At 40.0% G+C, this 24,976-nt stretch overlaps 1 protein-coding gene across 1 annotated transcript in view; it reads right to left on the reverse strand.

The window, feature by feature from the left end:
* Positions 1–20,336, reverse strand: part of MYH15 (myosin heavy chain 15) — a 144,487-nt gene extending 124,151 nt beyond the window's left edge. Inside the window, exons 1-9 of the mRNA XM_060640105.3 lie at positions 20,238–20,336; positions 16,068–16,174; positions 12,184–12,327; positions 10,343–10,499; positions 9,676–9,703; positions 8,288–8,381; positions 6,431–6,523; positions 3,623–3,686; positions 3,437–3,532 (exon numbers count right to left, since the gene is read on the reverse strand). Coding sequence (XP_060496088.3) covers positions 3,437–3,532; positions 3,623–3,686; positions 6,431–6,523; positions 8,288–8,381; positions 9,676–9,703; positions 10,343–10,499; positions 12,184–12,327; positions 16,068–16,174; positions 20,238–20,325 — 871 coding nt within the window. The 5' untranslated portion in view covers positions 20,326–20,336. The remainder of the gene's footprint in view (positions 1–3,436; positions 3,533–3,622; positions 3,687–6,430; positions 6,524–8,287; positions 8,382–9,675; positions 9,704–10,342; positions 10,500–12,183; positions 12,328–16,067; positions 16,175–20,237) is intronic.
* Positions 20,337–24,976: the final 4,640 nt, after the last annotated feature.

Genomic DNA, 24,976 nt, shown 5'->3' on the forward strand with positions numbered 1-24,976 from the left:
CAACTGCTTCACAACCACAAAATGTGCCGGTGTCATTTCTAGATGTCTCTCTTCAATAGCAGATTCAGAGAGCCCTTTAAGAGTGAGTATTTTATCATTCAAGGCTGTTTTCCATGTCATCTTGACATTAAATTTTACTTTTTGCATGGATGGCTGAATGCTCTCCAAGATTTAGCTGAGTTCACTATGAAAAGGAGCAAAACTAACCATTGGACAAAAAAAAAAAAAACAAAAACAAAAACAAAAAACACCTTAAAATCACAAAGTTCTGTAGCTAGTCCCTCTATGCCACATAAGTCATCATTACCAATTTCTCACACTGCCATGTACCTCTGAAGAGGTTGTACACTGCCCAGCTCCAGAAAGAATCATTCGCATAGTCTACAGCTTGAATAGCATTCTCTAGAGTTAGGCCAGGCACCACCACCACACGCACATCTTGTTCCTCCTAACAACCAGTGGGGAGAAAAGGGAGTAAAGATATGAGACTAGTTCAAGAGAGACATAATGGGTAAAAGGAGTACAACTTAATATGCTCCGGACTAGGAGGTCCAGATGCTGATACTTTCTTCCTCCAGATGCATTCAGGCCACTAGTAGATGGATCAGGCACACCTCTTGGCAACTTCCACACTGCCTTACTGCCACATACTAAAGTGAGCACTTAGAGCAGTAAGCAAAATGTTAGGGATTCCAAGAGACAAGGTCATGTTTCTGACCTTTCACCCTAGAGTTTCTACACTAGTTGAATAGCAAGAATGGGTACGATAAATGAATAGAAAAAAATAGTAAAGGAGAGAAGAAAAAATAGGAAGGTATATGCAGCACCAATCTATACAGTTGGTATTAAGAATTAAGGAATTTCAAGGGGCCGTGTCTAAAGGGACTAAGAAAGTGAGTTTTAGCCATGGCTTGAACAAGGGTGAGCCTAAACTGAAAGGGAGTAAAGGCATGTTCCAGACCATGTAGAGACTAATTGGGGCCTGACTTTGGGGTAACCCATCACCCCATTTCCTAGGCTTCTTCAGTGGGTGGCCAGCCTCTTGACTGATTTTCCATATCCAGTTCTTCTATAATAGTTCTATAATAGGAAATTTGGACATTATCCTTATGTTGCTAAGATGTGTTCTCCTGTATCAATTCTTGGGAGATCTTTCTGAAGATCTCCTTTGGCAAACATGAATAAAAAGAGTTCAAATTTTAAAATGTCCCAAAGAATGACCAGTGGTGAGAACAAGTGGACTGACAATACCCAATATGGACCACCAGATGTCAGCCTTTGTACACTAATCAATCTCTGCAGCCCCCAAAGACTCCACAAGATCAATGAATTCAAGATAAGCATGCTTTTTCCATAGCAGCCCAGAGCCCTCAGATGGTTCTATTAGTAAACAGCTCCCCAAGCCTTGCAGTCACTGCTGGTACTTACATTGGACCCTCTGTGTCACATACCCTGTACAGCATAGAAATTTGTGCCAAGAATGTTAGATTTGGCAGGGCTAATCAAAGGGAGATTAAAAAAAAATCTGTTCAAGGTTAGGTGGAGGGAAAGTGAGAAGAATAGTTGCTGCTTTCATATCACCTATTGTGCCTGTGGCAAATTTTCCAGTTTGCAGATATTTCCCCATTCAGTAAGAGCTCTTTGAAGTTGAAGGCCATGTGGTCAAAACACAGCCAAGTGTATGATTAGTATACTTAATCTAGGATAACAGGCTGGGAGGATTGTTCTCCATCAATTTGCTCGCCTGGATCTTCTATCTCATCCCACATCCATTCCTGTGGGAGCATCATTGTCCTCAGTGGTTTACCTCATATGCAAGACCTTTGCAATCCAATCAATTTGTCATTCTCCCCATCCAATGACTTCCCATAGCACCTAAAATTCACTATAAACTCTGCCAAAGCCTGTAAGACGCTGCTTGATCTGGCCCTGCCCATCTCCCCCTTCGTTACCTTCTCTCCACCACCTGCAAGGGACATTTTGCTATTTCAAGAGTAAACCAAATTCATTCCTGCCTCAGCGTCTTTGCATTTACTGTTCCCTCTTCCTGGAACTTTATTCCTGGACATCTAGCCTACTTGCTTGCTTATTCATACTATGGTCTGTGAAAATATTGCCTTCTCAGAGAGATCTTGCCTGACCATTCTATCTAAAATATAACCACATACCCCCACCAAGCCCAAATTCACTCTGTCCCCTCACCCTACGTTTTTTGTAGACCTACCACTCTCTAAAATTATATATTTCTTTGTTTACTTTCTTATTACTTGTCTTCCATACTAGAATGTAAGCTCACAAGGGCAGAGACCTGTCTTATTTCTTCTCCAACACCCATGCTTAAGTAACAGTGCCTGGTGCACACACAGCAGCCCTACAATAAGTATTTGTTGAATGAATACATGAAGTTCATTCTCTTACCACACAAGTTACTTCTTCATTTCTGTTCATGGCACTACCTTTATCCTTGTCAAATTATAAAACTTGGGAGGATTTTTGACTCCTCACTTTCCCTCATTCCTGCAGTCATTGCTAAGACCTGTCTACTCCTCTATGAATCCACTTCCTTTTCTCCCATTCCCACTGACACTGCCTTCAACAATACCTTGTCATCTCACAGCAGGGCTGCTATAGTCACTTCCGTCTAGGATCTCCACCTTCCATCCCTCTTGCCCACCACACCAGCTTCATTGTCCCTGCCTTCAACAAATCATGACCTCCTATTACCCTCCCCCTATAACACACATGTAGATGCATGCACATACACATGCCCTCCCAACTCCTTGAGTTCAGAAACCATCAGAATAAAATCTCCACTATTCCTATAACAGATCCTTTCCTTCAGTCAACCGGGTCTCTCTGCTGCATGATCTTGCCCTACCCTTTCCTGTCACTGTACCCACTGTTCCTCCCATAGGAAATATCCTCCACTCACTCTGGTTAAATCCCCTTCCCATCCTTTATATCCCAACCCAAAGCCTCCCTTCTTTATAAAACTCCCATTGTCCACTATGCACCATAGTGGTGACTCCCACTTCTGGCCTCCTGTCTATACCACTCATGTGGTTCTAATCTTCTAATCATTGAAGGCCTTAAATTATTTAATATTCTTACACACATCTCTCTCTCTCTCTCTCTCTCATGCACGTGTGTACACACACACACACACACGCACACATTCATTTATGCCTGCTGGGCATCCTACCCACTTCCAAACACTACTACATAGGGGGGGAAAGGGCTAACATTTACTCTCTAGCCATATAAAAGTATAGAACATTGGTTTTATGATTGGCTTAATAATTATTTACCTTATAGGATGAATAAACTGAGTTCTAAAGAGGCTAAGAGACTTATTAAGCAATCCTTTCCCAGGTCTGTAATCTGACTTCTGTCTTTTGTTTTAGTATGTCCCTAAGCTCCAGAATAATGCACTCACCATGAAGTTCTTTTTTTCCAGACAGAATTTGATAGAATATGTGGTAGTTTCTCTCTCCAGGCTGCTGGAAAATCACTCGGGATTTTTCGAACAAATCTGCAGGATGAGAAAAGGATAAAGATTCATACTTAGGTGTTCTTGCAAAACTTAGAAGAAAAGTAATCAAATAGTATAGTGGCTACTCACAAATATCGATGTCTGCAGATGACAGCTTGCCTCTGGCACAAAAGTGCATCCTGATGAATTTGCCCTAGGTGGACACAAAACACGGTCTCCTACTGAAACATTCCGAACAGTTGCAATGGTTTTATTACACACATTCCTCTCAAACTGACTACTTCCCCAAAGTTAAAAGAAAAATGCAACATGGGTCTGAGATGACACCACTTAATGCTAGGAGCAAGCCAGAATGACACCAGGATTGGCAGTGGTCCTGGATTCTAGTCTCAGATCTGCCGACTTCTAGCTGTGTATTTTTGTGGGTGTTCTTGAATCATCTCTGGGCCTCCGTGTTCTGATCTGAAAATGAGAAAACTATTCTCCAAACTATTCTCTATTGCTCCATGCAGCAAACTCTTTCATTTATTCAGCAAACATTTGTTGAGCACCTACTATGACCCAGGAAACCTGCTAGGCCATGGACATACCATGTTAGAAAAACAGGTGTGGTCCTTACTCTTCTAGATTCTAAGTGTAAGCAGCTAATGCAGTGGCATTAACACAGGAACATTTGGTGAGTCTTGAATCAAGAAGAAAAGTCAGTTGTGCAGGAGTTCAGTGAGTAAAAGGAGTCTGACAGGTAGACAGTCACCAGGCACCATATCAGTAAGCCATGTGGGCCAGAGGAAGGAGTAAGATTTAATTTTATGTGTGCTCAGAAGATACTGGGAGATTTTAAGCAGAAAAAATGATGTGATCACATTTATGTTTTAAAAATACTACTTTGGCATAAATAACAGTTGGGGCTCCTTCCTTTCTTCTCATGAAAAGCCATAGGACAGGATCCAATGGTACAGAAAGGCTGCCCAGAGGTGACAGATCCAATGTCAGAAGCCACAAGCAGCTAAGGAGACACTCAGTGGGGGATGCCTGGGTGGCTCAGTCAGTTAAGTATCCTACTTCGGCTCAGGTCATGATCTCACTGCTCATGGGTTGGAGTCTGTGTCGGGCTCTGTGGAGCCCAGAGCCTGGAGCCTGCTTCAGATTCTGTGTCTCCCTCTCTCTTTGCCCCTCTCCCGCTTGTGCTCTGTCTCTATCTCCCCCAAATAAATAAACATTAAAAATAATAATAAAAAAAATAAGATGAAGCATCAGTGGCAGCTAGATCTTGCAGGATGGGGATGATAGTGCTGGGCAGAAGGCCAGCTGGTGGAGGTCATCCATTTAAAGAGGGAGTCAGAGCAGGATAGCAGCTGGGCAAGGGAAGGAGAGTGGCTACAAGCACTGGGATTGAGCCACTAAGTTAACAAATGTAGGGCAATGGGAACCACACACACACACACACACACACACACACAAAAGTACACACATATATGTGCATTTATACACATACATTTATGTATACATACATATATACACAGTATTAATTGAAATCATTTAACCTGAGTTTCTTAATTTTTGGACCCCTTTTTCTCTTTCCTTTTTCCTTCTCCCTTCCTTTCCTTCTACCTTCTATTCATCCATCTTTGTAGATTTTGCTTCTCTATTTTTTCTTCTATCTTTCCAACTTTTTTCTCACTCTTGTTCCTTTTCTTTCTTTTTTTTCCCTTAAATGTTTATTTATTTTGACAGATAGAGAGAGCAAGCACCAGCATGGGGAGAGAGGGAGAGAGAGACAGAGAAGAGAGAGAGAGAATCCCAAGCCAGCTCCACACTATCAGTGCAGAGCCTGACTCAGGGCTTGATCTCACAACAGTGAGATCATGACCTGAGCCAAAATCAAGAGTCAGATGCTTAACCAAGTGAACCACCCAGGCACCCCTCTTGTTCTTTTTCAATTGCTTTCTTTCCTTCTCATTTATCTTTATTTCTACTTGTTGTTTTTTCCTTTCTTCCTTTTACTTTTTCCTGTCTTATGTTCTTTTATCTTCTTTTCCTTTCCCTCTGTTTCCCTCTGTTCCTTCCTTTTCCCCTCTTCTTTTCCAGCTTTTTTTTCACATTTCAGCAGAAAACGCTTTCACATTCTAATCAATCCCAAATCTAGCAGTTGTTTTATGGACCGATATTAGCACCTGCTATGCAGCCAGACATTACAAGCAGATGTAAGCACAGGCAGGGCAGTGCTAAGGCCCTGGATGGAAACTAGCCAAATCAGCATGAGGTGTTATGTAATTGTGCCCAAAGATTCAAACAGGAAGCCTTCTGCAAATTTCCTTGTAAATTATAGAGTGGCTCCCTGCCACTCATTTTTGGCATAAAATGGATTTGTGAAACTAGGGTTGGAAATCCAAATTCTTTCTCTATCCTGGGGCTGCAAGCTATCAAAAGCTATTTTAAAAAATGTTGTCTCCCAACAAAAAAATTCCCCGTGGAAAATATACAGAGGTAGGGGAGCCATAGCAAGAGTAGAAACAATAATTATACTAAGTGAATTAGGAAGTGCTTACTAAATCGATTTGTTATAAGGAGTATAGGAAATTATGAAAGAGAAAGTACTTTCAAATCTGTGAAATGTAATAAAATATAAAGCGTCATTGGAATTTGCTGGGTAAGCTTCCCTACTGGGAGTGGAAAGGAATTTGAAATTATTAAATATTTTCTTCCTAAAACTGACCAAATAGAAGCTCCTCAGGTTGCACATTTGTATGTAGTTTTAATTTCTTAATGATGAAACTGATCTCTTTCTTTTTCAAAGACTCTAACAATATTATAAACTTTAATCAAAGACCTCTTTGGTGTTCCAGAAATTTTTTTACACCTATGTGCTAAGACATGAATTTTATCATTTGTTTCAAAATTAAAGACTCTGATATGATGCTTAATCATGCTACTTACAAAACGAGAGGAGTTGTCATTTCTAAGGGTTTTGGCATTTCCAAATGCTTCCAAGATAGGATTCACTTCACGGATTTGATCTTCTAAAGTCCCCTGAGATGCAGGTATGAGAAATAAAACAGATAAAATTTTCAGCAAAATTCTGTAATGTGATAAACCCTCCATTCCTAGGCCAGACCCAATTCTTGTTTTGATAACCAGTAGCTAAAAGCCATTTCCAGATTTGGTTATACAATGTTACTTTGGGATGGGAACTCAGAAAAATAGATGTATGAGAAAATGTCTTAATATACAATGCTTCTGTGAATATATGTGGGAGCTCATTTATTTGAAATGCTTCTCTTTTGGTTGGCATTGGCCTAAGTGGGAAAAGAACGTAGAGATCTATATCCTATTTCCAAGCAAGTTTCATTCCTTATATTTTCCCCATTGTTAATCTCCATCTCTTCCCATCTAATTCTCACACCTGGGAATTTGTCCTAAGATAACAGAACAGAATCTTGGCATTATTAAATTGATTTTTACCTTGCTACTATTCCTAAGTAATCTAGCAGTCCATGCCAAGCAGTGACTTGTGACATAAAGAGATATAGATATTTAATTGGTTAGGAGAAGGGGAAGGACTATCTTAGCCTAGAAATAACAGCATGAACAAAAATCAAAACTCAGTACAGAAAGATTAAAGATTTTATAAAAACCAGAAACCTAGTTCTTATGGTCCTGTTAACAATGTATGTTAACTATGTAACCAACCATGTAGTTTATAGTATTTAGGCATTTATAAATTGATAAATACTATGTCCCTTCTAAGTATTATGGGTCTACTATCCTTTAAATAAGTAAGGGGCTATTTAAGCAAAGATTTTCATAGAAGTGTTATGTATTATGTAATGTGTTATATATTATCATAAGGCTCAATGGCTCCACCAAACAAACTCACACCAAACAATCTAAAATGCACACAAAAATGAAGTAATATCTAGTGAATAACAGAGTTCAATGACACCTAAAGAAATCAATCAAATTCAGAAATGTGGGGGTTGGTAAAGAAACTTTTTATGGTTTGAAAATTGGACCAGTTTGTTATTTTGATATACTTCTTATTTGCAAAACAGCAGGATGGATCCAGAATTGAATTGAAAAGGCAAAATAACAATGCCAGACATAGAAAGATAAGAGGCTCTAACAGCTCAATAACTCATTGATTTTGAGTCCCACTCAGAATTATCTAATTTTATTTTGCGTACCAATTCTCATGGTCTAGTTACCCTCAAATTATTATGAAACTCATCAACATGTTAATGGAGCTTAACAAAACAAGCTAAATTAAAAATCACCAAAGATAAAATTAATTAAATAGAGAGGGAAGGTAAATAGAACCTGGAATATGATTAAAGTTGAGGGTATGTCCACCAGGCATTTGAGATCTGATCCAGGGGATAGTGGTAAAGGAAGCAGACTTTTACTGGTGCATATCTGTGGGAGTTTGACATTTCATGATAGCTAAAGGAATTCAGAAATATCAAAAGTAGCCATTCAAGGCACTGATGACCCTAGCCTTTAGGGAAGATGGCTTAGATCTTAAAAGTAATTCTCAGAGGGTTCAATCAACAAAGACTAAACCCTTGAAGCAAGTCTAAAACAAATTATGTAGTTTTATATTTGGGAGTTATTGGTTTGAAGCACTTAATAATCCTCTCAAGAGGCAAAGATGGGGGAAAAAGACTTTTCTAAAATTTTCTAATTGTTCTGTGGTTCTTGTCTCCTCTTTTCTCCCCCAAAGTAATCAAGGCAGAGCTTCCATGATCAGCAGATAGGACCACTTCATCTTTCCTGCCAAGATATATGAACACTTACCAGCTTTTCCCTAGATTCACGCATGGTTCCTATGGTGGCAAAATACTGGATAATATGTTTGGTGTTCACAGTCTTTCCAGCACCAGATTCTCCTCTGTGATTGAAAATTCAATGACACAGTTAACTGGTTCAGAATACAAATGCAGTGAAAGTTAAATATATTTTTCCCAAGAAGGTACATTTCTATGGAAAAAATGGAACTTAAGAGAAAACTTTAAAGAGATGTAGATATTTAATTGGTTGGGAGAAGGGGAAGGACTATCTCAGGCTCTAAAAACAGCACGAACAAAAATCAAAACTCAGTACAGAAAGATTAAAGATTTTATAAAAACCAGAAGCCTGTTCCTCATGCTCCTGTTAACAAAGAGCTGAAGAGCACCTCTATTAATTAAAGACTGGTCTCCTCATTACCAACTGTTCAAGGGATTTTTACATATTGAGGCTATCAGATGGCTAGGTCCAACCCCCTCCCTAAGAAGAGGGCCTACCAATCATTCCATCTGGCAGTTGGGTTTTAGACTTCCCTTTTACCTTTGATAACCAGTTAACTTTGTAATGTGGGAAGAAAACACAGTGGTGATAGCTTCATCACTCAAAGCATCATAGGATCAAGGTCTGCCTTTATCTGTATGAAACTCCAGGAAATAGTCTATCTTCTCTGCAAAAGGCTGAACACTAACTACCCATCTAGCTGCAAGATTCTGAGACTGTTATTCTTCTCAGGATGACTAGAGCCAATGGAGAGCCCAACACACAAGGTGACAACATTATTGCATAGGAAGACTAACAACTTTAGCATTTCACTGCCTCTTAGGTCTTAGCCTCTCCCCTCAGCCACCATGCTGACAGTCTACCTGGCCAATCAATGCTCTTCTCATCAAAATTAACATACAATGTGGTATCACTGAAGTATTTTTCCTTCCATTTTTCCTCCAAGTTTCACCATCTCTTAGTTCCTACTACTTAATATACCTTGGTCTGCTCAATCTGACTGCCCAGATAATAGCAGATTATATGTTCTGTGGTCATACCCATTGGACTTTCATTCTCTCTGTCCAATTAGCCAGTCCAAAGACCTTTGAAAATGCTTATATGGACAGGGAGTTCTCCAAGAAGATGACTAAAATCAGCTTGTGTACTAGGAGTTCTAAAAGATTTACTAAAATGGTGGAAGCAGTCTAGCTAGTACCAATTTTAGAGTAATCACTGACTAAAGTGTTATGACAATTTCCTGAGTATCTTATTCTTGCCTAGAATGTATTCTGTATCTAAAGAGCAAACAATTCAAATACAGTGAATTTATGTTTTATTCCCAGTGAAAGGTAGGTGTCTGTTTCCATTGAAACTCTCACGGCTGGCCAAAAAGAAGAGGCAAGGCAAACACTTACGTCAAAAGTACAGACTGATTCTCTCGAGCTACAAAAGAAAAGAAAATGTCAGAACATTCTTTTGCCAGAGCTTCTACGTATTGGCAAACTTATTCAAAATTTCCTTGGTTGCAGTTTGAAGTCAGACACAAGGGAAAAGATTTGCTCTTAGTTGGAAAAAAAATACCATTTAAATAGTACAGAGTAAAATAGATTTTTCCCTTGCCCCTATATATGCCAGTCATAAGAACATACAAATCTCAGGCCTATTCTCTTGCTCCAAATACAAATGATAACTGACTAATGGTTGACATTTTTGCCATTTTAAGCCTTTTAAGAAGCATGGTGCTACAATAGCTACAGAGAAACTTCTATGTGCCAGAAAGTCTAGCAGGAGCTTTATGTAATAAAAGCTGCCATCTACAGGGGGCTTACTCTGGGCCAGCCACTGGGATGAGCACTTTCAATGCATTATCTCACTTAATTTGACGTGTGAGCTAATCGTCTCCAGAACCCTAGGAGGCAGGCTCTATTTTGCCCATGTTTTATCCAAAAGAAACAGAGGCTTCAAGTGATTAGGTAACTGTAAAGGCCACGCTCTGTTCACAATGCCTACGTGACTCTTAGTGACACGGAGAGAAAGTAGATCAGATATTTTTACCTTTCATTTTGTAGGGCAGCCACTTACTGTGAAGCATATCCTGAAAGGCATTATCGGCAACAGCGAAGATGTGAGGGGGAGCTTCTGATCGCCTCTTCCCTTTGTAGGCAGCCATGACTTCTTTCTGATACACTGGAAGCCACTTGTAAGGGTTTATGCTCACACAGAAGAGACCTGAATATGTCTGAGGAAAAATCAGAGAAGATTTCAGAAAACAGGTTAGAAATACTTCCAGGTTTGTCAGCTCTCTCACTGCCAGATAATATTTGCTGAAATATTTACTCATAAAGGAACTAAAAGGAGGAGAGCTTTTAGATTCTTACAGAGAGGGGACTATAACAGGAGGAGATAGAATCAGGTTAGAGTGGCAGCAGGACCTGGGGTTACCTCTTCCCAGGGAGATGCGCTAACTACTAACATGTCTGACACACACACCTTTTGAAGACAGAGAGCACGCCGTCAGTAGGCTGAGCAGCCATCAGGCATTTGAGGCCAGAAGGTGGCTTGTGTTTCAATAAGATCTGGAACCTGGTTTTTAAGGCACTGAGGGGGAGTAGTTCATTTGGGTCACTGAGTCACTATAATGGTTGAATTGTGACCCTAAAAAGATACATTCAGATCCTAATCCCCACAACCTGTGAATGCGATCTTATTTGGAAAAAGGATCTTTGCAGGTATAATTAAGTTAGGGATCTCAAGATGATAATGTGGGTGGGCCTTAAATCCAATGGCTGGTGTCTTTATAAGACACACAGAGAGTAGATACGGACACACAGAAGAGACAGTGATGTGAAGACAGAGGCAGAGACTGGAGTGGTATGGCCACAAGGAATGCCAGCAGCCACTAGAAGCTGGAAGGGGTAAGGAATGATTCTCCCCTAGAGACTCCAAAGGGAGCATGACCCTGTTGGTTTGATTTGATTTTGGACTTCTTGTCTCTAGAACTGTGACATAATAAACTTCTGTTGTTTTAAGCCAACTGGTTTGTAATAATTTTGTTACAGCATCCAAGGAAACTAACATAGTCATGTAATTACAGCTTCCAAGGGGAACTAATATAGTCATGTAGTAAATCAAAGTGCCAAGGAGCAAGTTGACTACATTTCATGGCTTCTATAGCAATGGATCCCATATGCCACCATTTTGGCCCAATCTACTGAGTGCTGCTTCTGTTGAAAGGGTTCTGAGTAAATCAAAGAATTTGAGCAACCATCGCCAATTTAATGATGATGAAAAAATCATTCTACTTACTGAGCCCAAACGAGGTGACAGGCACTGCACTGTCTGTTTTACATTCTCTTATTTAATCCTCCAGGCTACCTTGGAGAGTCAAGCATTCTTATCCCATTTTACAGATAAGGTGACCTCAAGAAGTTAAGAAACTTAAAGACTAGTAAGTGACAAAACTAGCATTCGGACAAAACTAGCATTTGGCTCTAAGCCTTATGCCTTTACTCTAGCTTGACAACCTAGGGAAAGGGATATGAATGTTGACAAATTAAAATTGGGGAAATGTTAAGATCCCTTTCCAGTGGGCATTCCTCAAGAATTATTCCCATGTGAGTCACCTGGGTGGCCCAGTCAGTTAAGCGTCTGACTTCGGCTCAGGTCATGATCTCTTAGTTCTTCAGTTTGAGTCCTACCTACTCTCTGCTGTCAGTGCAGAGCCTGTTTCAGATCCTCTGTCTCCCTCTCTCTCTGCCCCTCCCCTGCATACATGTTCTGTCTCTCAAAAATAAATAAAAACATTTAAAAAATTATCCCCATGTGAGTATGCTTAATTTCAAGGTAAGCACTTATCCAAAAGAGGGCTGAGACATTGCCAATATGAGTGCCAACATATTTCACAGTAAAGCATATATACATACATAGATCATCCAATGGTCATAGCGCCTCTTCAGGGTATGCAGCACAGATGCTTCATTGAGATGAATCAGCATTGCCACATCTTCAATCATTTCAAACTTTGGGGGATTCATCTGCTGAACTTCGTCCTCCTTGACACTCAGATTCTGCAGAGAAGAGAAAAATATAATATGTATTTTCCTATTTTATGTTCCTTCATTTTGCCATGCATTGGAAAGAATCTTCAAAGAGTCGAGAAAAAGATGCCTCTTGAGAGGATGGGGCCATAAGTTTAACCCACCCTAATGAAAGAAACAGGAGTTTCTCCTGCCCACGATCACTCCTTGCCTGAAGATGAAGTTTAACAAAGTTTTTGTTGAATCAAAATATTCTATCTTGCAGAGATCTAATCCTATGGCTCCTTACTGACTCTGGTTGCCTCTGAGAGCACACACATCATATTGCATATGATTTGGCACCTCTCTTAATGTTTAGGTTTTGAAGAAGGAATTTGGATAGAAAGATTGAGGAGGCAGATGAATCCTTCCAGACTTTGTTCAAGACCTATCCTCTTCCTCAAACCTTTCCCCACTCCCTTAGCTCATTTTTAAAAAAATCTTTTACCATATAAACAACCTGTACTATACTGACACTAACTCTTGTGTATGTTTTAATAATTAACTGTGTTAGACTATTTCTCATCTAGATTATAAACACTTGAAGAAGGAGTTTTGATGTTTTCTTTTATAATTACTAAAACATCTATTATAATGTGATATATAATGTGATGTGACATGGTAGGTACTCAATAAATATTGATCTCCTGATGAAAATGGATGTATTGCAACCAAATAGTTGTCTAGAGTTGCTCTCAAAGTTTCCTAACACCATCTCTTACAGCCCTTTTCTTTGCTTAAAAAACATTGGTATCAACTGATGACTCCATTTAATCCCAGTTGGTGATGGCTTCTTCTCACATTCTCCATAATCTTGATCAAATTCCTACCCAAAGTCTGCTTCAGCATTGTTCCAATAGTAATCCCTTTTGTTCTGAATCCTTTTAATTTCCATATTTCAAGGACTCCTTTTCTGTAGAACATAACCAGGTTCTCTTGCATCTTTAAATATCTCCCCTTAGCTCTGATTCTATTATTCTCTCTTCTTTCATTGCCAACTTTCTTCCATAAGTATTATTCTACACTCACTGGCTTTGTTGCCTCTGTTAATATTACAAAGACTGTTCATATGGTTATGAAAAGTGTGGTTACTTCTAACATCAGGAGGAAGAAGGCTGGAGCTAGGGAGATAGAGTAGGAATGGGTAAATGGTACCATCATCACATGGTGGAAGGACAAACAGGACAAAGCAAACCCCTTTAGACTCTTCTCTCTACATCATTAACTTATTGCTTTCATGCTCTTCTTCCTACGATTTCTTTTGAAAATCATAATTATAGCCATATTATATTTACAAATCACCTTAAATACTGTGGAAAGGCCACAGTTTTGGAACATATGCTCAGACAAGAAAGCCTCTCATTTGGAAGCCTAATAAAATAGGGTTGGACTCCATCAAGAAAGTGAAAAGACAACACTGGGAGAAAATCTTTGCAAATCATATATCTGATAAGGGACTTGTATCCAGAATATATAAAGAACTCTTAAAATGCAACAAAAAAAGCAACAAACCAATTAAAAATGGGCAAAAGGTTTGATTAGACATTTCTCCAAGGATACACAAATGGCCAATCAGCACGTGAAAAGATGCTCAATATCATTTAGTGATTAGGGAAATACAAATAAAATCACACTCAAATACCACTTCACACCCATTAGAATGGCTATAATCTAAAAGATAATAATATGTGTCAGTGAGAATGTAGAGAAGTTACAACCCTTGCGTATTGCTGCAGGAATATAAAATGATGCAGCCACTTTGGAAGACATTTTGGAAGTTCTTCAAAATGTCAAATATAGGAGGTACCATATGACCCAGCAATTCTCGTAGGTATATACACAAGAGAAATTAATACATCCACATAAAAACTTGCATGTGTGCGTTCATGGTGGCATTATTCTTAATAGCCAAAACATGTAAACAACCTAAATGTCTATCAACTGGTGAATGAACAAATGTGGTGTGTCCATACTATGGAATATTATTCAACTATAAGAAGGAATAAAGTATTGATATATCTTACAACATGAATGAACTCCAAAACCATTATACTAAGTGAAAGAAGCCAGACACAAAAGGTCATATGTTGTATGATCCCATTTATCTGAAATTCCAGAATAGGCATATCTGTAGAGAAATAACACAGATCAGAGGGGACAAAAGGGAGTGACTGCTAATGGGTACAAGATTTCTTTTGGGGATAATGAAAATATTCTAAAATTAGATTACAGTGATTGTTGCATAATTCTTTAAATATACTAAAAACTGAATTGCACACTTTAAAGAGGTGAACTATATGATATGTAAATTATATCTCAATTAAGTTGTTTTTAAAAAATTGTCATAAACAATGATGGAAAAGAGACATTCAAATCTACTTTCTCTCTTTTAATAAGAGATAGTCCCAAGGCTGAAGGACCCCTCTGTTTCCTCATTTAGGACATTCTCAGTTTTTTCCTGGCCACCAATGTATGTTCCTGCTGATAATGCCCAAGTTTTTCCCTTAATTACATTAATCATATAAAATCTAGCTATTCTGGGATTTTTAAGGTCCAGATACTGCCAAAAAGACCTATTAAGACACCATACATAATTTATAAGTAGCCTCCAGAATTTTACAACTCAAATGGCAATGCTTTAGATTATAAATTGCCCAGATGCAAAGATAAGGGCGCAAAAAAGGAGGAACTTTCTTGGTAAGGGTTACTTCTGTTTGTTATGGAGTTGAGCTAGAATCGGAAGGAGATTGGAGACAATATGGGCAAGGAATCATCTATAAAATCTACCAGGAATTGTTCATTCGAGTCAGACCAACAATAGGGCCCAGTTCACCACCATGGGAATGGCAGGTAACCTGAGTTCAGTAATGTGGGTGAAGGTCCTGAGAATGGACTGTCTGCTGCCCTGGTGACAGGGAGAAGGGTTTGAAGGCCATTACACATTTACTTCACATGCCCTCCATGACACCTTACAGACTAGCTTATGCCCAACACTTGCCCTACTAACCTCTTTCAAAGGTCATAAGTGACCTCCTAATTCTGAAACTCTTTTCCCAAGGCCTTAATTGCCTTTTCTAATATTTGGCATTATTGACCATGCCTCATCTCTTGGCTTCTCTGGCACTGTGCTATTCTTAGTCAAATTATCCCTCTCTTTCTCAATCCTATGAACAAAACTTGCTTCATAGTTTTTTAGGTCATTATTCACTGCAAGGGGCACCTTTTGAAAACAACAAAACTTGAAATATTGATGAAAGAAATGGAATTGTGAATTCTAGGGTCCATGATCTTTACCACCTGGCAATTGTTTTACTCTGATTTACTCAGTGTTTGTCATTGAATCTTTGATAGGAAGTGGAGCAGCTTCTCAAAGATGTATGAAATTTCCAAACGTGTATCTGGGGCATCTCCTACCCCAGGTTTTTTGTTTTTTTTTTTGTTTTGTTTTGTTTTGTTTGAGAGAGCACACGTGCACAAGTGGAGGAGGGACAGAAAGAGAGAGAGAATCCCAAGAAAGCTCCACACTCAGTGCAGAGCCCAACTCGGGGCTCAATTTCAAGACCCTGGGATCATGACCTGAGTCGAAATCAAAAGATGCTCAACCAACTGAGCCACCAAGGCGCCCCTCCTACACTAGGTTTCTAATTAAACTATTAGAGAAAGGACATATTTAGTTATTTGATTAAATGGAGAACTTAGTTATCCCTGAGATGAAAGAAAGATCCCTTTACCTTTCCATCTGTCGTCTCAACGATTATTTTGCCATCATTTTCACTCCCTTTAACCTCAGCCTCAACATATGCATTTCTGCCATCGCGAATCCAGCATTTCTTTTTTCCTACAGAGGAAGAAAAAAGATTATAACCATAGTATTTGTACAAAATATACATTGGGCACTTTTGTACTGATAGATATGATCTCATTTCTGCTAGTTCTGCTTGGTGACTTGGAATCACCAATACAGGAAATTGCAGAGTTAGATAAAATCATCAAAGCTCATCCTGAAGATAGCCCCGCACACTGACTCTGTAGGAACAAGAAACACTTGAGCAAGCTGAGGCTGGGAACATCACAGACCATTTTGCTACAAGACAATTACTGGCCAACACCTTATAAGCCATTCTTCCCAACCCTAACACTTACCTCTCACTCACAGTCTCAGGTCCTGAGTGGTTGTCTTGGTGCCTTACCCTTCCCAGCTCCCCTCCAAAACACTTCACTCAGAAAGGTCTGGTTACAACTAAGTGAAAATTAGGTTAGTGGCCATTTCTGTCTTTCTGGCTTTCTTTAGACCTTATTTTTAATATTGGAATAAAAGCCTGCTATGAAAATTACATGGTAGAATTAGAGATGTGGGATTAAGAGAAGAGAATGTGGGTTATTTTTGCCATACAGCATAGCAGCTTCATATTATTTCCCACTATATATTGTTTTTCTCTCCTTGGCCTCCTCACTTCCACGCCCCACTCCTAAGTAAAGCAGCCCTCCACAATGCGATTAACCAATAAGAAGCTTCGGGTAAAATGAAACACTCTTACAACACCTGAGACAGCTTCTTTGGGCCTCACTTAGATGCTTCTCAGGTTCTCTCCCACCTGAGACAGATAGCCAGGGAAGATGAATAAGAAAACTACTTTTAAGGGAAAGCGAGTCTTACCAGAAGCTCATGGAAGTCCCAAGTCACAGATCCTCAAGTAGATAGGGGGGAAGGGAGAGGAGAGCATTTGGCTGAAAGAGGGAAAATCCGAACTCATGAATAGGGGGAGCCCCATTACAACCATGGCATGGGTGGGTCTTGCCAACTCCAACACTACCACCACCCCAACACATGAAACAAAAGTTAGGAGGCCTCATTGGTGCTGGACAGGCAGCCCTCACCAGAGGCTCTCCCCAGAGGTGGACAGTAGGACTTGGGGACAGTGTGAGGTGAGGTGAGGGAGCATTCGCCCTTCCTTCCACCGTGTTTGTCTCTGCAAAGAATTTTCTTGCACACTTTCTTGCTGTCCCAGTCTTCACTGTTCTCCCTTCCCTGTTTCCTTAATTACAACCAATTCACCACTAGAATTGCTGGGCAAGAAGATTTTTATATTCCTATCAAACTGATTTTGCATTTGCTTCTACTTGTCATTTGTGTTTTAAATGCTGGTTTTGCATTATATTTATTATTTTGGTCTCTTTTTTACAAAAATGGATTTTGCTTTGTGTTATGTCTATGAAAAGAGGCATGTTTTCAAAAAGTACCTATTTTGCATAAATTTTGTGTGTTTAAGGTAAATAAATGCACTGCATTTTACACCAAATGTTATCACTTGAAAGAAACATGGATATACCTGGCAGGATTTCCACTTTTTTTTTTTTAAATTTTAGAAAAAAACCTGAGAAAAGAGATCAAGAGAGTTGTCCATAGTCACATAGCTAATTAGTGGCAGTCATTAGAATAATGACTCTAGAAATTAAATCAATCACCCACCTCCTAAATCAGAGCTCTTCCATTATAGCATGCTTCCTGTCTCGTATATGCTTAGCTTTGTTCCTTCAATTTTTCTCTCAGGATTAGGTTCATCACCTGCCTCATGGTTAGCCCTTTCTTTTATCATTCCTGGAAATGGTGAGGGAGAATTTCTGGAAACCCTTACCTATCTGAGGGCCAGTCCCTAACAGGGATGTTTTTGAAGATAAAGTAAAAGAACTCAATTTTTAAGTTTTAAGTTTTTTGTATTCATGAATAATTGCAGAGATGGAAATGCAAACAGCAATGGTTTTGAGTCAGGCCACCTGGATTTTAGTCTTGGCTTTGCTAGTAACAACTCTTTGGGCCTTAGTTTTCCCATCTGTAAACTCAGGAGGTTTGTCTATATGGTTTCATATTTTTAGATGACTAAATATCTTTTCTAATATAAAGGCAATGTGCGTTTAATGGAGAAAACTGAAAAAGTAGAGAAACATAAAGAATTTTTTTAATCACCCATGGGGCTCCATGGGTTCGGTCAGAAGAACATGTGAGTCTTGATCTTGGATCATGAGTTCAAGTCCCACGTTGGGTGTAGAGATTACCAAAATAAATAAATAAATAAATTAATTAATTAATTTAAAAAACTGAAAAAAATGTCACTTATAATGGAACAACTCAGAGATAGTCACTATCATCTATCTGAAGCATTTCTTTCCAGTCTTTTTTCTATACTATTGATTAAGATTGTAGTAATACTATTTCAGTTTGGTAGCCATTCAAAATAGATTGTTTATGGGTTCTAACATAAAAATCATCTACATTTAGCTTTGGAATGGTGTTTGTGTTTATCTCTAAAAGCACACTTTCTCCCTGACACCCAGAAATTCTAGTTTTCCTTCCCAGGTCAGATAACAATGTATTGTGTTTGTTTTTCATGTTTATTGTCACAGTAGGTCCCCATGGAGGAAGGTAGGCAGGGCAAGTATCCAAGTATCATCATCCTATTTGACAGGTGAGGAAACAAAGGCTTAGTAAAGTGAAGTGATTTGCTCTAATTACATAGCTGGAGAGGGTCGAGGCCAGGGAATGTGAACCCAAGACTACTTGCCAAATACTCTGATCACACTGCTTCCATTTGGCCTGAGTTCAAAAAAGCAAACTCCATTGTCTACTCCCCCAGAAGGATGAAAATCTTTTGCTTACTCTCATCTTTTTTGCTGCTACTGCATTTCTATGAGGAAAACCATTTGGCCAATGAAAAATTAATGAAAAATTACTGCTATTTTTAAGTTATTTACAGTGCTAATTCTATTAAATGCATCATCCAATTATCTCTAATGTTTTGGCCTAATTTTTATTTTCTCACTTGGCACCACTGCGATCTTGTCCTTCATTATCTGACTACCTGTGATAAGCTTCCGCATGACCAGTTCTGACCTCAGGGATAGTTCTGTTACTGTATTTGATTTGATGGATTATAATTAGCTACTCTAAAATCCAATCATCGTAATGAAATCCGATGACTGGAAACTGGGAGCTGATCCAGGACTGGTCTATGATGGAAATATAATGTCCTACATAACTGGTTTGAATTGTAATTGGTCATCTAAAAGTCTAATGTTGACTAATTGTGGGTACTAGAACAACACTCAGTCAGTATTTATATTACATTGTTGAATAATTTTGGAATTAAGATATGTAGGTGGCTTGATGCTAGATCACACTGTGAATCTGACTTGAAATCTCTAATTAGCTGAAATTCAGAAGATGACTATGCAGCCCAGCCACGTAAAAAAGGAGGGCGAAATGTGACATTTATTTAGAGATTTTAATGTAGAACTCAGCCTTTATCTTGAGGGTAAATCCTCATTAACCTTTGTCCTTGTCTGTAACTACCAAGAGATTATTCATCAGGGTGAGCAAGTCTCCCAATTATCTCTTACTGAGTGTTGGTTGAGTGACCTTGCTGACCTGGAAGATAAGCAGAGGGCAAAGTTCCAAGATTAGAAAAGTCTGAGGAGGGCCAGGGAAAACTTCCATTTCCCCTGCCTTCCCCAAAGCTTTTCCTTCCTTCTTCCTTGGAATGTATCAACCCTGCCCATGGTCAAAGTCCCAGGCCCCTGTCTGTTTTCACCCATACTAAGGGGTTTCTGAGAAAGGCTTTATCTGGCCCACCCCCAGGAGTGTCTGTGCTATCACAAAGAGAAAGGGAGTAAGCAGGGCTTGGGCTTGATCTGCCTCCCAGCTGTCCTCCTCTTCCTTGCAGACTCATCCCTACCCAGGCCACTTGGCTCCTTGCTTACTCATTCGAAGGTCCATAGAGGTGAATGCATCCCAAGCAAATAAGTTAGGTTCCAGGACGGATGACTCTTCTCAACCAATCAAGTATCTCAGCTGCCACCCAGAAGCAGTAAAATAAAGTGAAGACAGAGGCCACCACAAGTCTTACCATCAAAGGCCACGGCCTGTAGCAAAAGCAGCTCAGCCTGGCTTCTTCTAAGGAAGGCTGCAGCCTCTCCAAGCTCCGACAGATCCATCCTTCTTCAAGTGATCCACCAAAACAGGCTTGGGCCTGAAAGAGAGCTACAAGGATTCACTCTGTAGAGAAGATAGGTGCAGGAAGAAATTGGTAGACATGGGGTACCAGGCACTAATCCAAGACACTATTCACTATAGACAGACTAAGAAGGGTTAAATCTTTTTAACTATGTCCACACCTCCTCTCTCTCTGCATGCCTCAAGTGTATGACAAAGCTGGACTCAAGAACATCTCACTGTAGTGAGGCCAACTTACCTGCCAGGCACAGGAAGCACACTGCCTATCGTCCATGATGCTTTCAGGGACCCACAAAGGTAGCTGAATAATAATTTTGTTTAAAATCAGAATGAAGGAGGGGCGCCTGGGTGGCGCAGTCGGTTAAGCGTCCGACTTCATCCAGGTCACGATCTCGCGGTCTGTGAGTTCGAGCCCCGCGTCAGGCTCTGAGCTGATGGCTCGGAGCCTGGAGCCTGTTTCCGATTCTGTCTCCCTCTCTCTCTGCCCCTCCCCCGTTCATGCTCTGTCTCTCTCTGTCCCAAAAATAAATAAAAAACGTTGAAAAAAAAATTAAAAAAAAAAAAATCAGAATGAAGGAGGACCTGGGTGGCTCAGTCAGTTAAGTGTCCGACTTCAGCTCAGGTCATGATCTCACGGTTCCTGAGTTCAGGCCCCACGTTGGGCTCTGTGCTGACAGCTCAGAGCCTGGAGCCTGCTTCAGATGTCTCCCTCTTTCTCTGCCCCTCCCCTAGTCATGCTTTCTCTCTCAAAAATAAATAAACATTAACAAATTTTTAAAAATCAGAATGAAAACATAAGTATAATATTAATGATATACAATAATGAATCCATCCTGGGTTATATTAATTAGTCTTTATGCCAATGCAGTTGCAAAACCCTATTTTTAATACTTTTTGTGAAGGAAGACACCCACAAAGACAAAAGTGCTTGGGGCCCATGAAAGTCCACAATGCACCCCTGAACCCCAAAGTCCTGATTGTGGCAGGTGGTAGAATGGGTCAGACTGAGAAACATCCAGTTGTGAACACTAGATGCCTTGACAGGAGTGGAGGAAAGGTTTCCAGTCTTCTAGGGGCATCCAGGAAGAGGGAGCACTGTAGCCAGATTACGGTGACAAAGGGGAGAAGTCATCCAGACTAGTGTTCAGCATTAGAGAGTACAGGAGTAACAATGTGAGTATCCCACAGAGATGAGTGTCTGGGAGCAGAGGGGACACAAAACTATATATGATAGGAAAAAATAGGATTGAGTAGGCAGAGAGGGAAAGAATAGGACCTGAGGTCCCTGGGTAGGGAAACACACATATTTTGGAACAATGTTAGGAGTGTCTGACCACGGCAAATCCCCTCAGGTGTAAGGTTCCCCTTAAGAATGTAACAGACACCACCCACTCCCCCTCAGGTTCCCCTCAGGAATTTGACAAAAGGCCTAAATATGGCCATGGGCCACCCCTCATACAATGTAAATGAGCCAATAAGGAATGGACCACCCAGAGCTATCAGGCCAACAAAGGTGGGACCTGAGAGGGAACAGGGAGGAAAGGAGGGCTATCCAAAACCTTATAAAACAAGGACCCTTGCCTATAGTCTTGGGTATTCTCTTTCAAAGTCCCCCTCTCTGTAAAGAAAGCTTTCCTACTATTCTTCTCTGGTCTTATACTCTAATGAACTTTTGCCTGTTGCTCATTTTGTGTCTATCTGTTTATTCTTCAAACCAGTGAGACAACAAACCCTGGGTTTTGAGGCAAAGAATCCTGCAACACTACTGGCCAACAGACATTTGGGAAGCAGCAGGGAAGCACAGGTTGGAGGTGGGAAGCAGGTTGCGTGCTGAAGGCAATGAGTGGCTGTGGGTGGACCAGTTCATCAGCTCAGGTGAGGCAAGTGCTAGTCTTGGAAGGGCTGGTGGCTGGGCAAACTATCAGGGTTAATTTCAGTGTGTGTTCACTCTGTACCAAACACTTTACTTATTTTATCTTTAATCTTCACACTTTACATTTGATAACAAGGAGAAGAAATGAAATCTGGGCTATCATGATCCAAAATAAGAGGTCATTCCTTCTAATTGGACAAAAGAGTCTTAGGCTTTTCCTCTCCACTCAAGGTTGCACAGCAACTGTTATTTGCCCCATTTTACAGACAAGTAGGTAGAGCAGGACTTGCCACAGTTACTTAGCTCTGGTGCTGCTCTTGAGGACTGATCAGCACCATGGTCTACACCCTCCAGAAGAAACTAATCGCTTTCTATTTCACACATGGGTGACAATGAACAAACCCAATAAAATAATGCATTGCTGAACTTGATCTACTCTTTTTTGTGTGGTGGTTTGGGTGTGACCAGCAATAACACCTCTGGGATCTAAGGAATGTGATTTAAAGCTAAGACTAGTGGTCCAGGCTAGAGTCCATTTTATGTCTGCCAGAAAACAGGCATGTGACTTGTGGGAAATCACTTAACTCCCTCTAGGTTCAGTTTCCTCCCCTGCACAAGGCAAGGACTAGTCATAATCTGTGGATACATTTCTTGAGGTAGAGAGAAGAGAACTATGCAAGGGAAGCAATGAGCAAAAGCCCAGAAATGGGACGGAGGGTGAAATCTCCCAGGAGAAAAAGCTGAAACTGACCTTTCCACAGGTGAGCACTCAGACTAAGGATATGTAATGATAATAATAATAAACATTTGAATAGGTTGAAGGGAGCAAGAAAAAGGAAAGCTTAGAAAGCTAGGCAGAGAAATTTAGGAATAAACACTACAGGAAACATTGCAGACAGGGTGAGAATATGAAGGAAGCAGTATTTTAGGAAAATGGCTCTGGCAGCATATTCAGGGAGGGTTGGAACAGGGAGAAGCCGTAGTCAGGGAGACAAATTGCGGCTCCATATTTGTGAGGGGATTGGACTGAATCCTCCCCGCTCACTCTGTGTGGCTTCCTGATGGCTTGCACCCCATAGATAGAAGAGCTCAGGAAGTATATTGTGGCTATAGAAGATCTCCATAAATGTGTGTGTGTGCGTGTGTGTGTGTGTGTGTGTGTATGTGTGTGTGTGCGCACGCACTTCTGGAAAAGATACCTAAGGAACAGGCAGGAATGGGAACAGGATATGGGTGGGGGAAGGAGACAGTTACCTTTCACTTCCTACTTTTCTGGTCTATTTTAGTTTGTGGCATGTTCATGCATTTTCATAACAGATTTTTAAAAGTAGTTCTTATTATAACATCCAAGGATAAAAGATCACATCAAGACAGAGCACACAGCTGTGTAAATCTCTTTCCTAGTCTGGACCACTTTGCATATTTAAAGGTATACAAAGAACAGAAAGTGTCAAAAGCAGTACCAGATAGGAGAAAACTGAATGTGCCGAGAGCAGAGAGGCCCTGGCAACTCTTTGGAGGCAGGAAGCTGAGATCAAGACATGACCCACGTGAGCAAAGGAAGGATAGACTCTTCCTTCCCTCTTGGCCTCCTGTATACATCCGTTAACCCAATGCTCCAACTGTCCCCTGGGCCCATTTACTATCAAGTTGCACACATGGCTTTAGAATTTGACAGAATAACAGACTTATCACAGCCCGGTCAACCAACGTCTTAAAATAGAAAATGAAAAAGCCCAAACTCCCAAAAGAAGTAAACAAATTAACCTTGCCAGCAAAATAAACAAAAGGTGTATTTTAATCATGATAGAGAAACATAGATGAGTGTAGAACTAAAGGTGCATTTTTCAGAAGGAAAATTTAATCTACATCTATTGAGAGGAAATTAAATTTGAGACTGGCATTTTGGTTCATTTTTGTCAAAAGATGCTGAGACCTACTATAACATTTATTTGCTAGTATGTAAGAGGCAGAGAGAGAAAAGGGATGCCGGAGAGAAGTGAAGGGATAAGGCACAAGGGTCGTCTGCACATTGCTGTGAATTCTTCACATGTGGACTTCCTTTGAACGTTCCAGAGTTTGGTTTGTCAACTCGCTTGTGGAGAGATTGGACTCTAGGAGCCACCTGGCTATGCTCATACATACGGTGACCATATTACTGATCATCCAATCCCACATGTATTTTTTATACCAGGACATAGTAGTAAATAGTAATAATAAATATTAGAAAGTAATAATAAAATTATTAATTTAATAATTGAACTTGGGCAGCAGATATAATCTAAGACTGTCCCAAGCAAATAAGGACATATGGACACCCCATTTATAAGAAAAACAAAGACTTGGAGTGACCATTTATAGATCAGCAATAATGGTACACCTTTTCAATAACTACCAAGTCCTGATTGCCTGTGTCCATTATTCCTAGGATTCTCGGAGAATATTACCATCAGAAAGCTTCACCCAGAGAGAGGCTTTAAATACTCATGTTTGTTTTCATTCAGTTTGCCTTATAGCTAAATAATTCCTCCTATTCTCTCCTGGTGTTTATTTTTTCAGGAACTGAGTGCTATGTAAACCACCACACTCACATTTGCATTAAATGGTACAATTTCCAGAATTAAATGTATCTCAGTTACTTACTTAACAAGGTAAAGACAAGGAGTGGGAAGGCCTTAAGTGAAAGGGAGAGTTGAAATATGATTTTTCACCTTGGCCTAGTGAAAGGGCGGGCCTACGCCGACTCCATCTTGTTCTGT

This window comes from Panthera onca, chromosome C2, assembly GCF_046562875.1.
Source record: "Panthera onca isolate mPanOnc1 chromosome C2, mPanOnc1 haplotype 2, whole genome shotgun sequence".
NCBI classification, from domain to species: Eukaryota; Metazoa; Chordata; class Mammalia; order Carnivora; family Felidae; genus Panthera; species Panthera onca.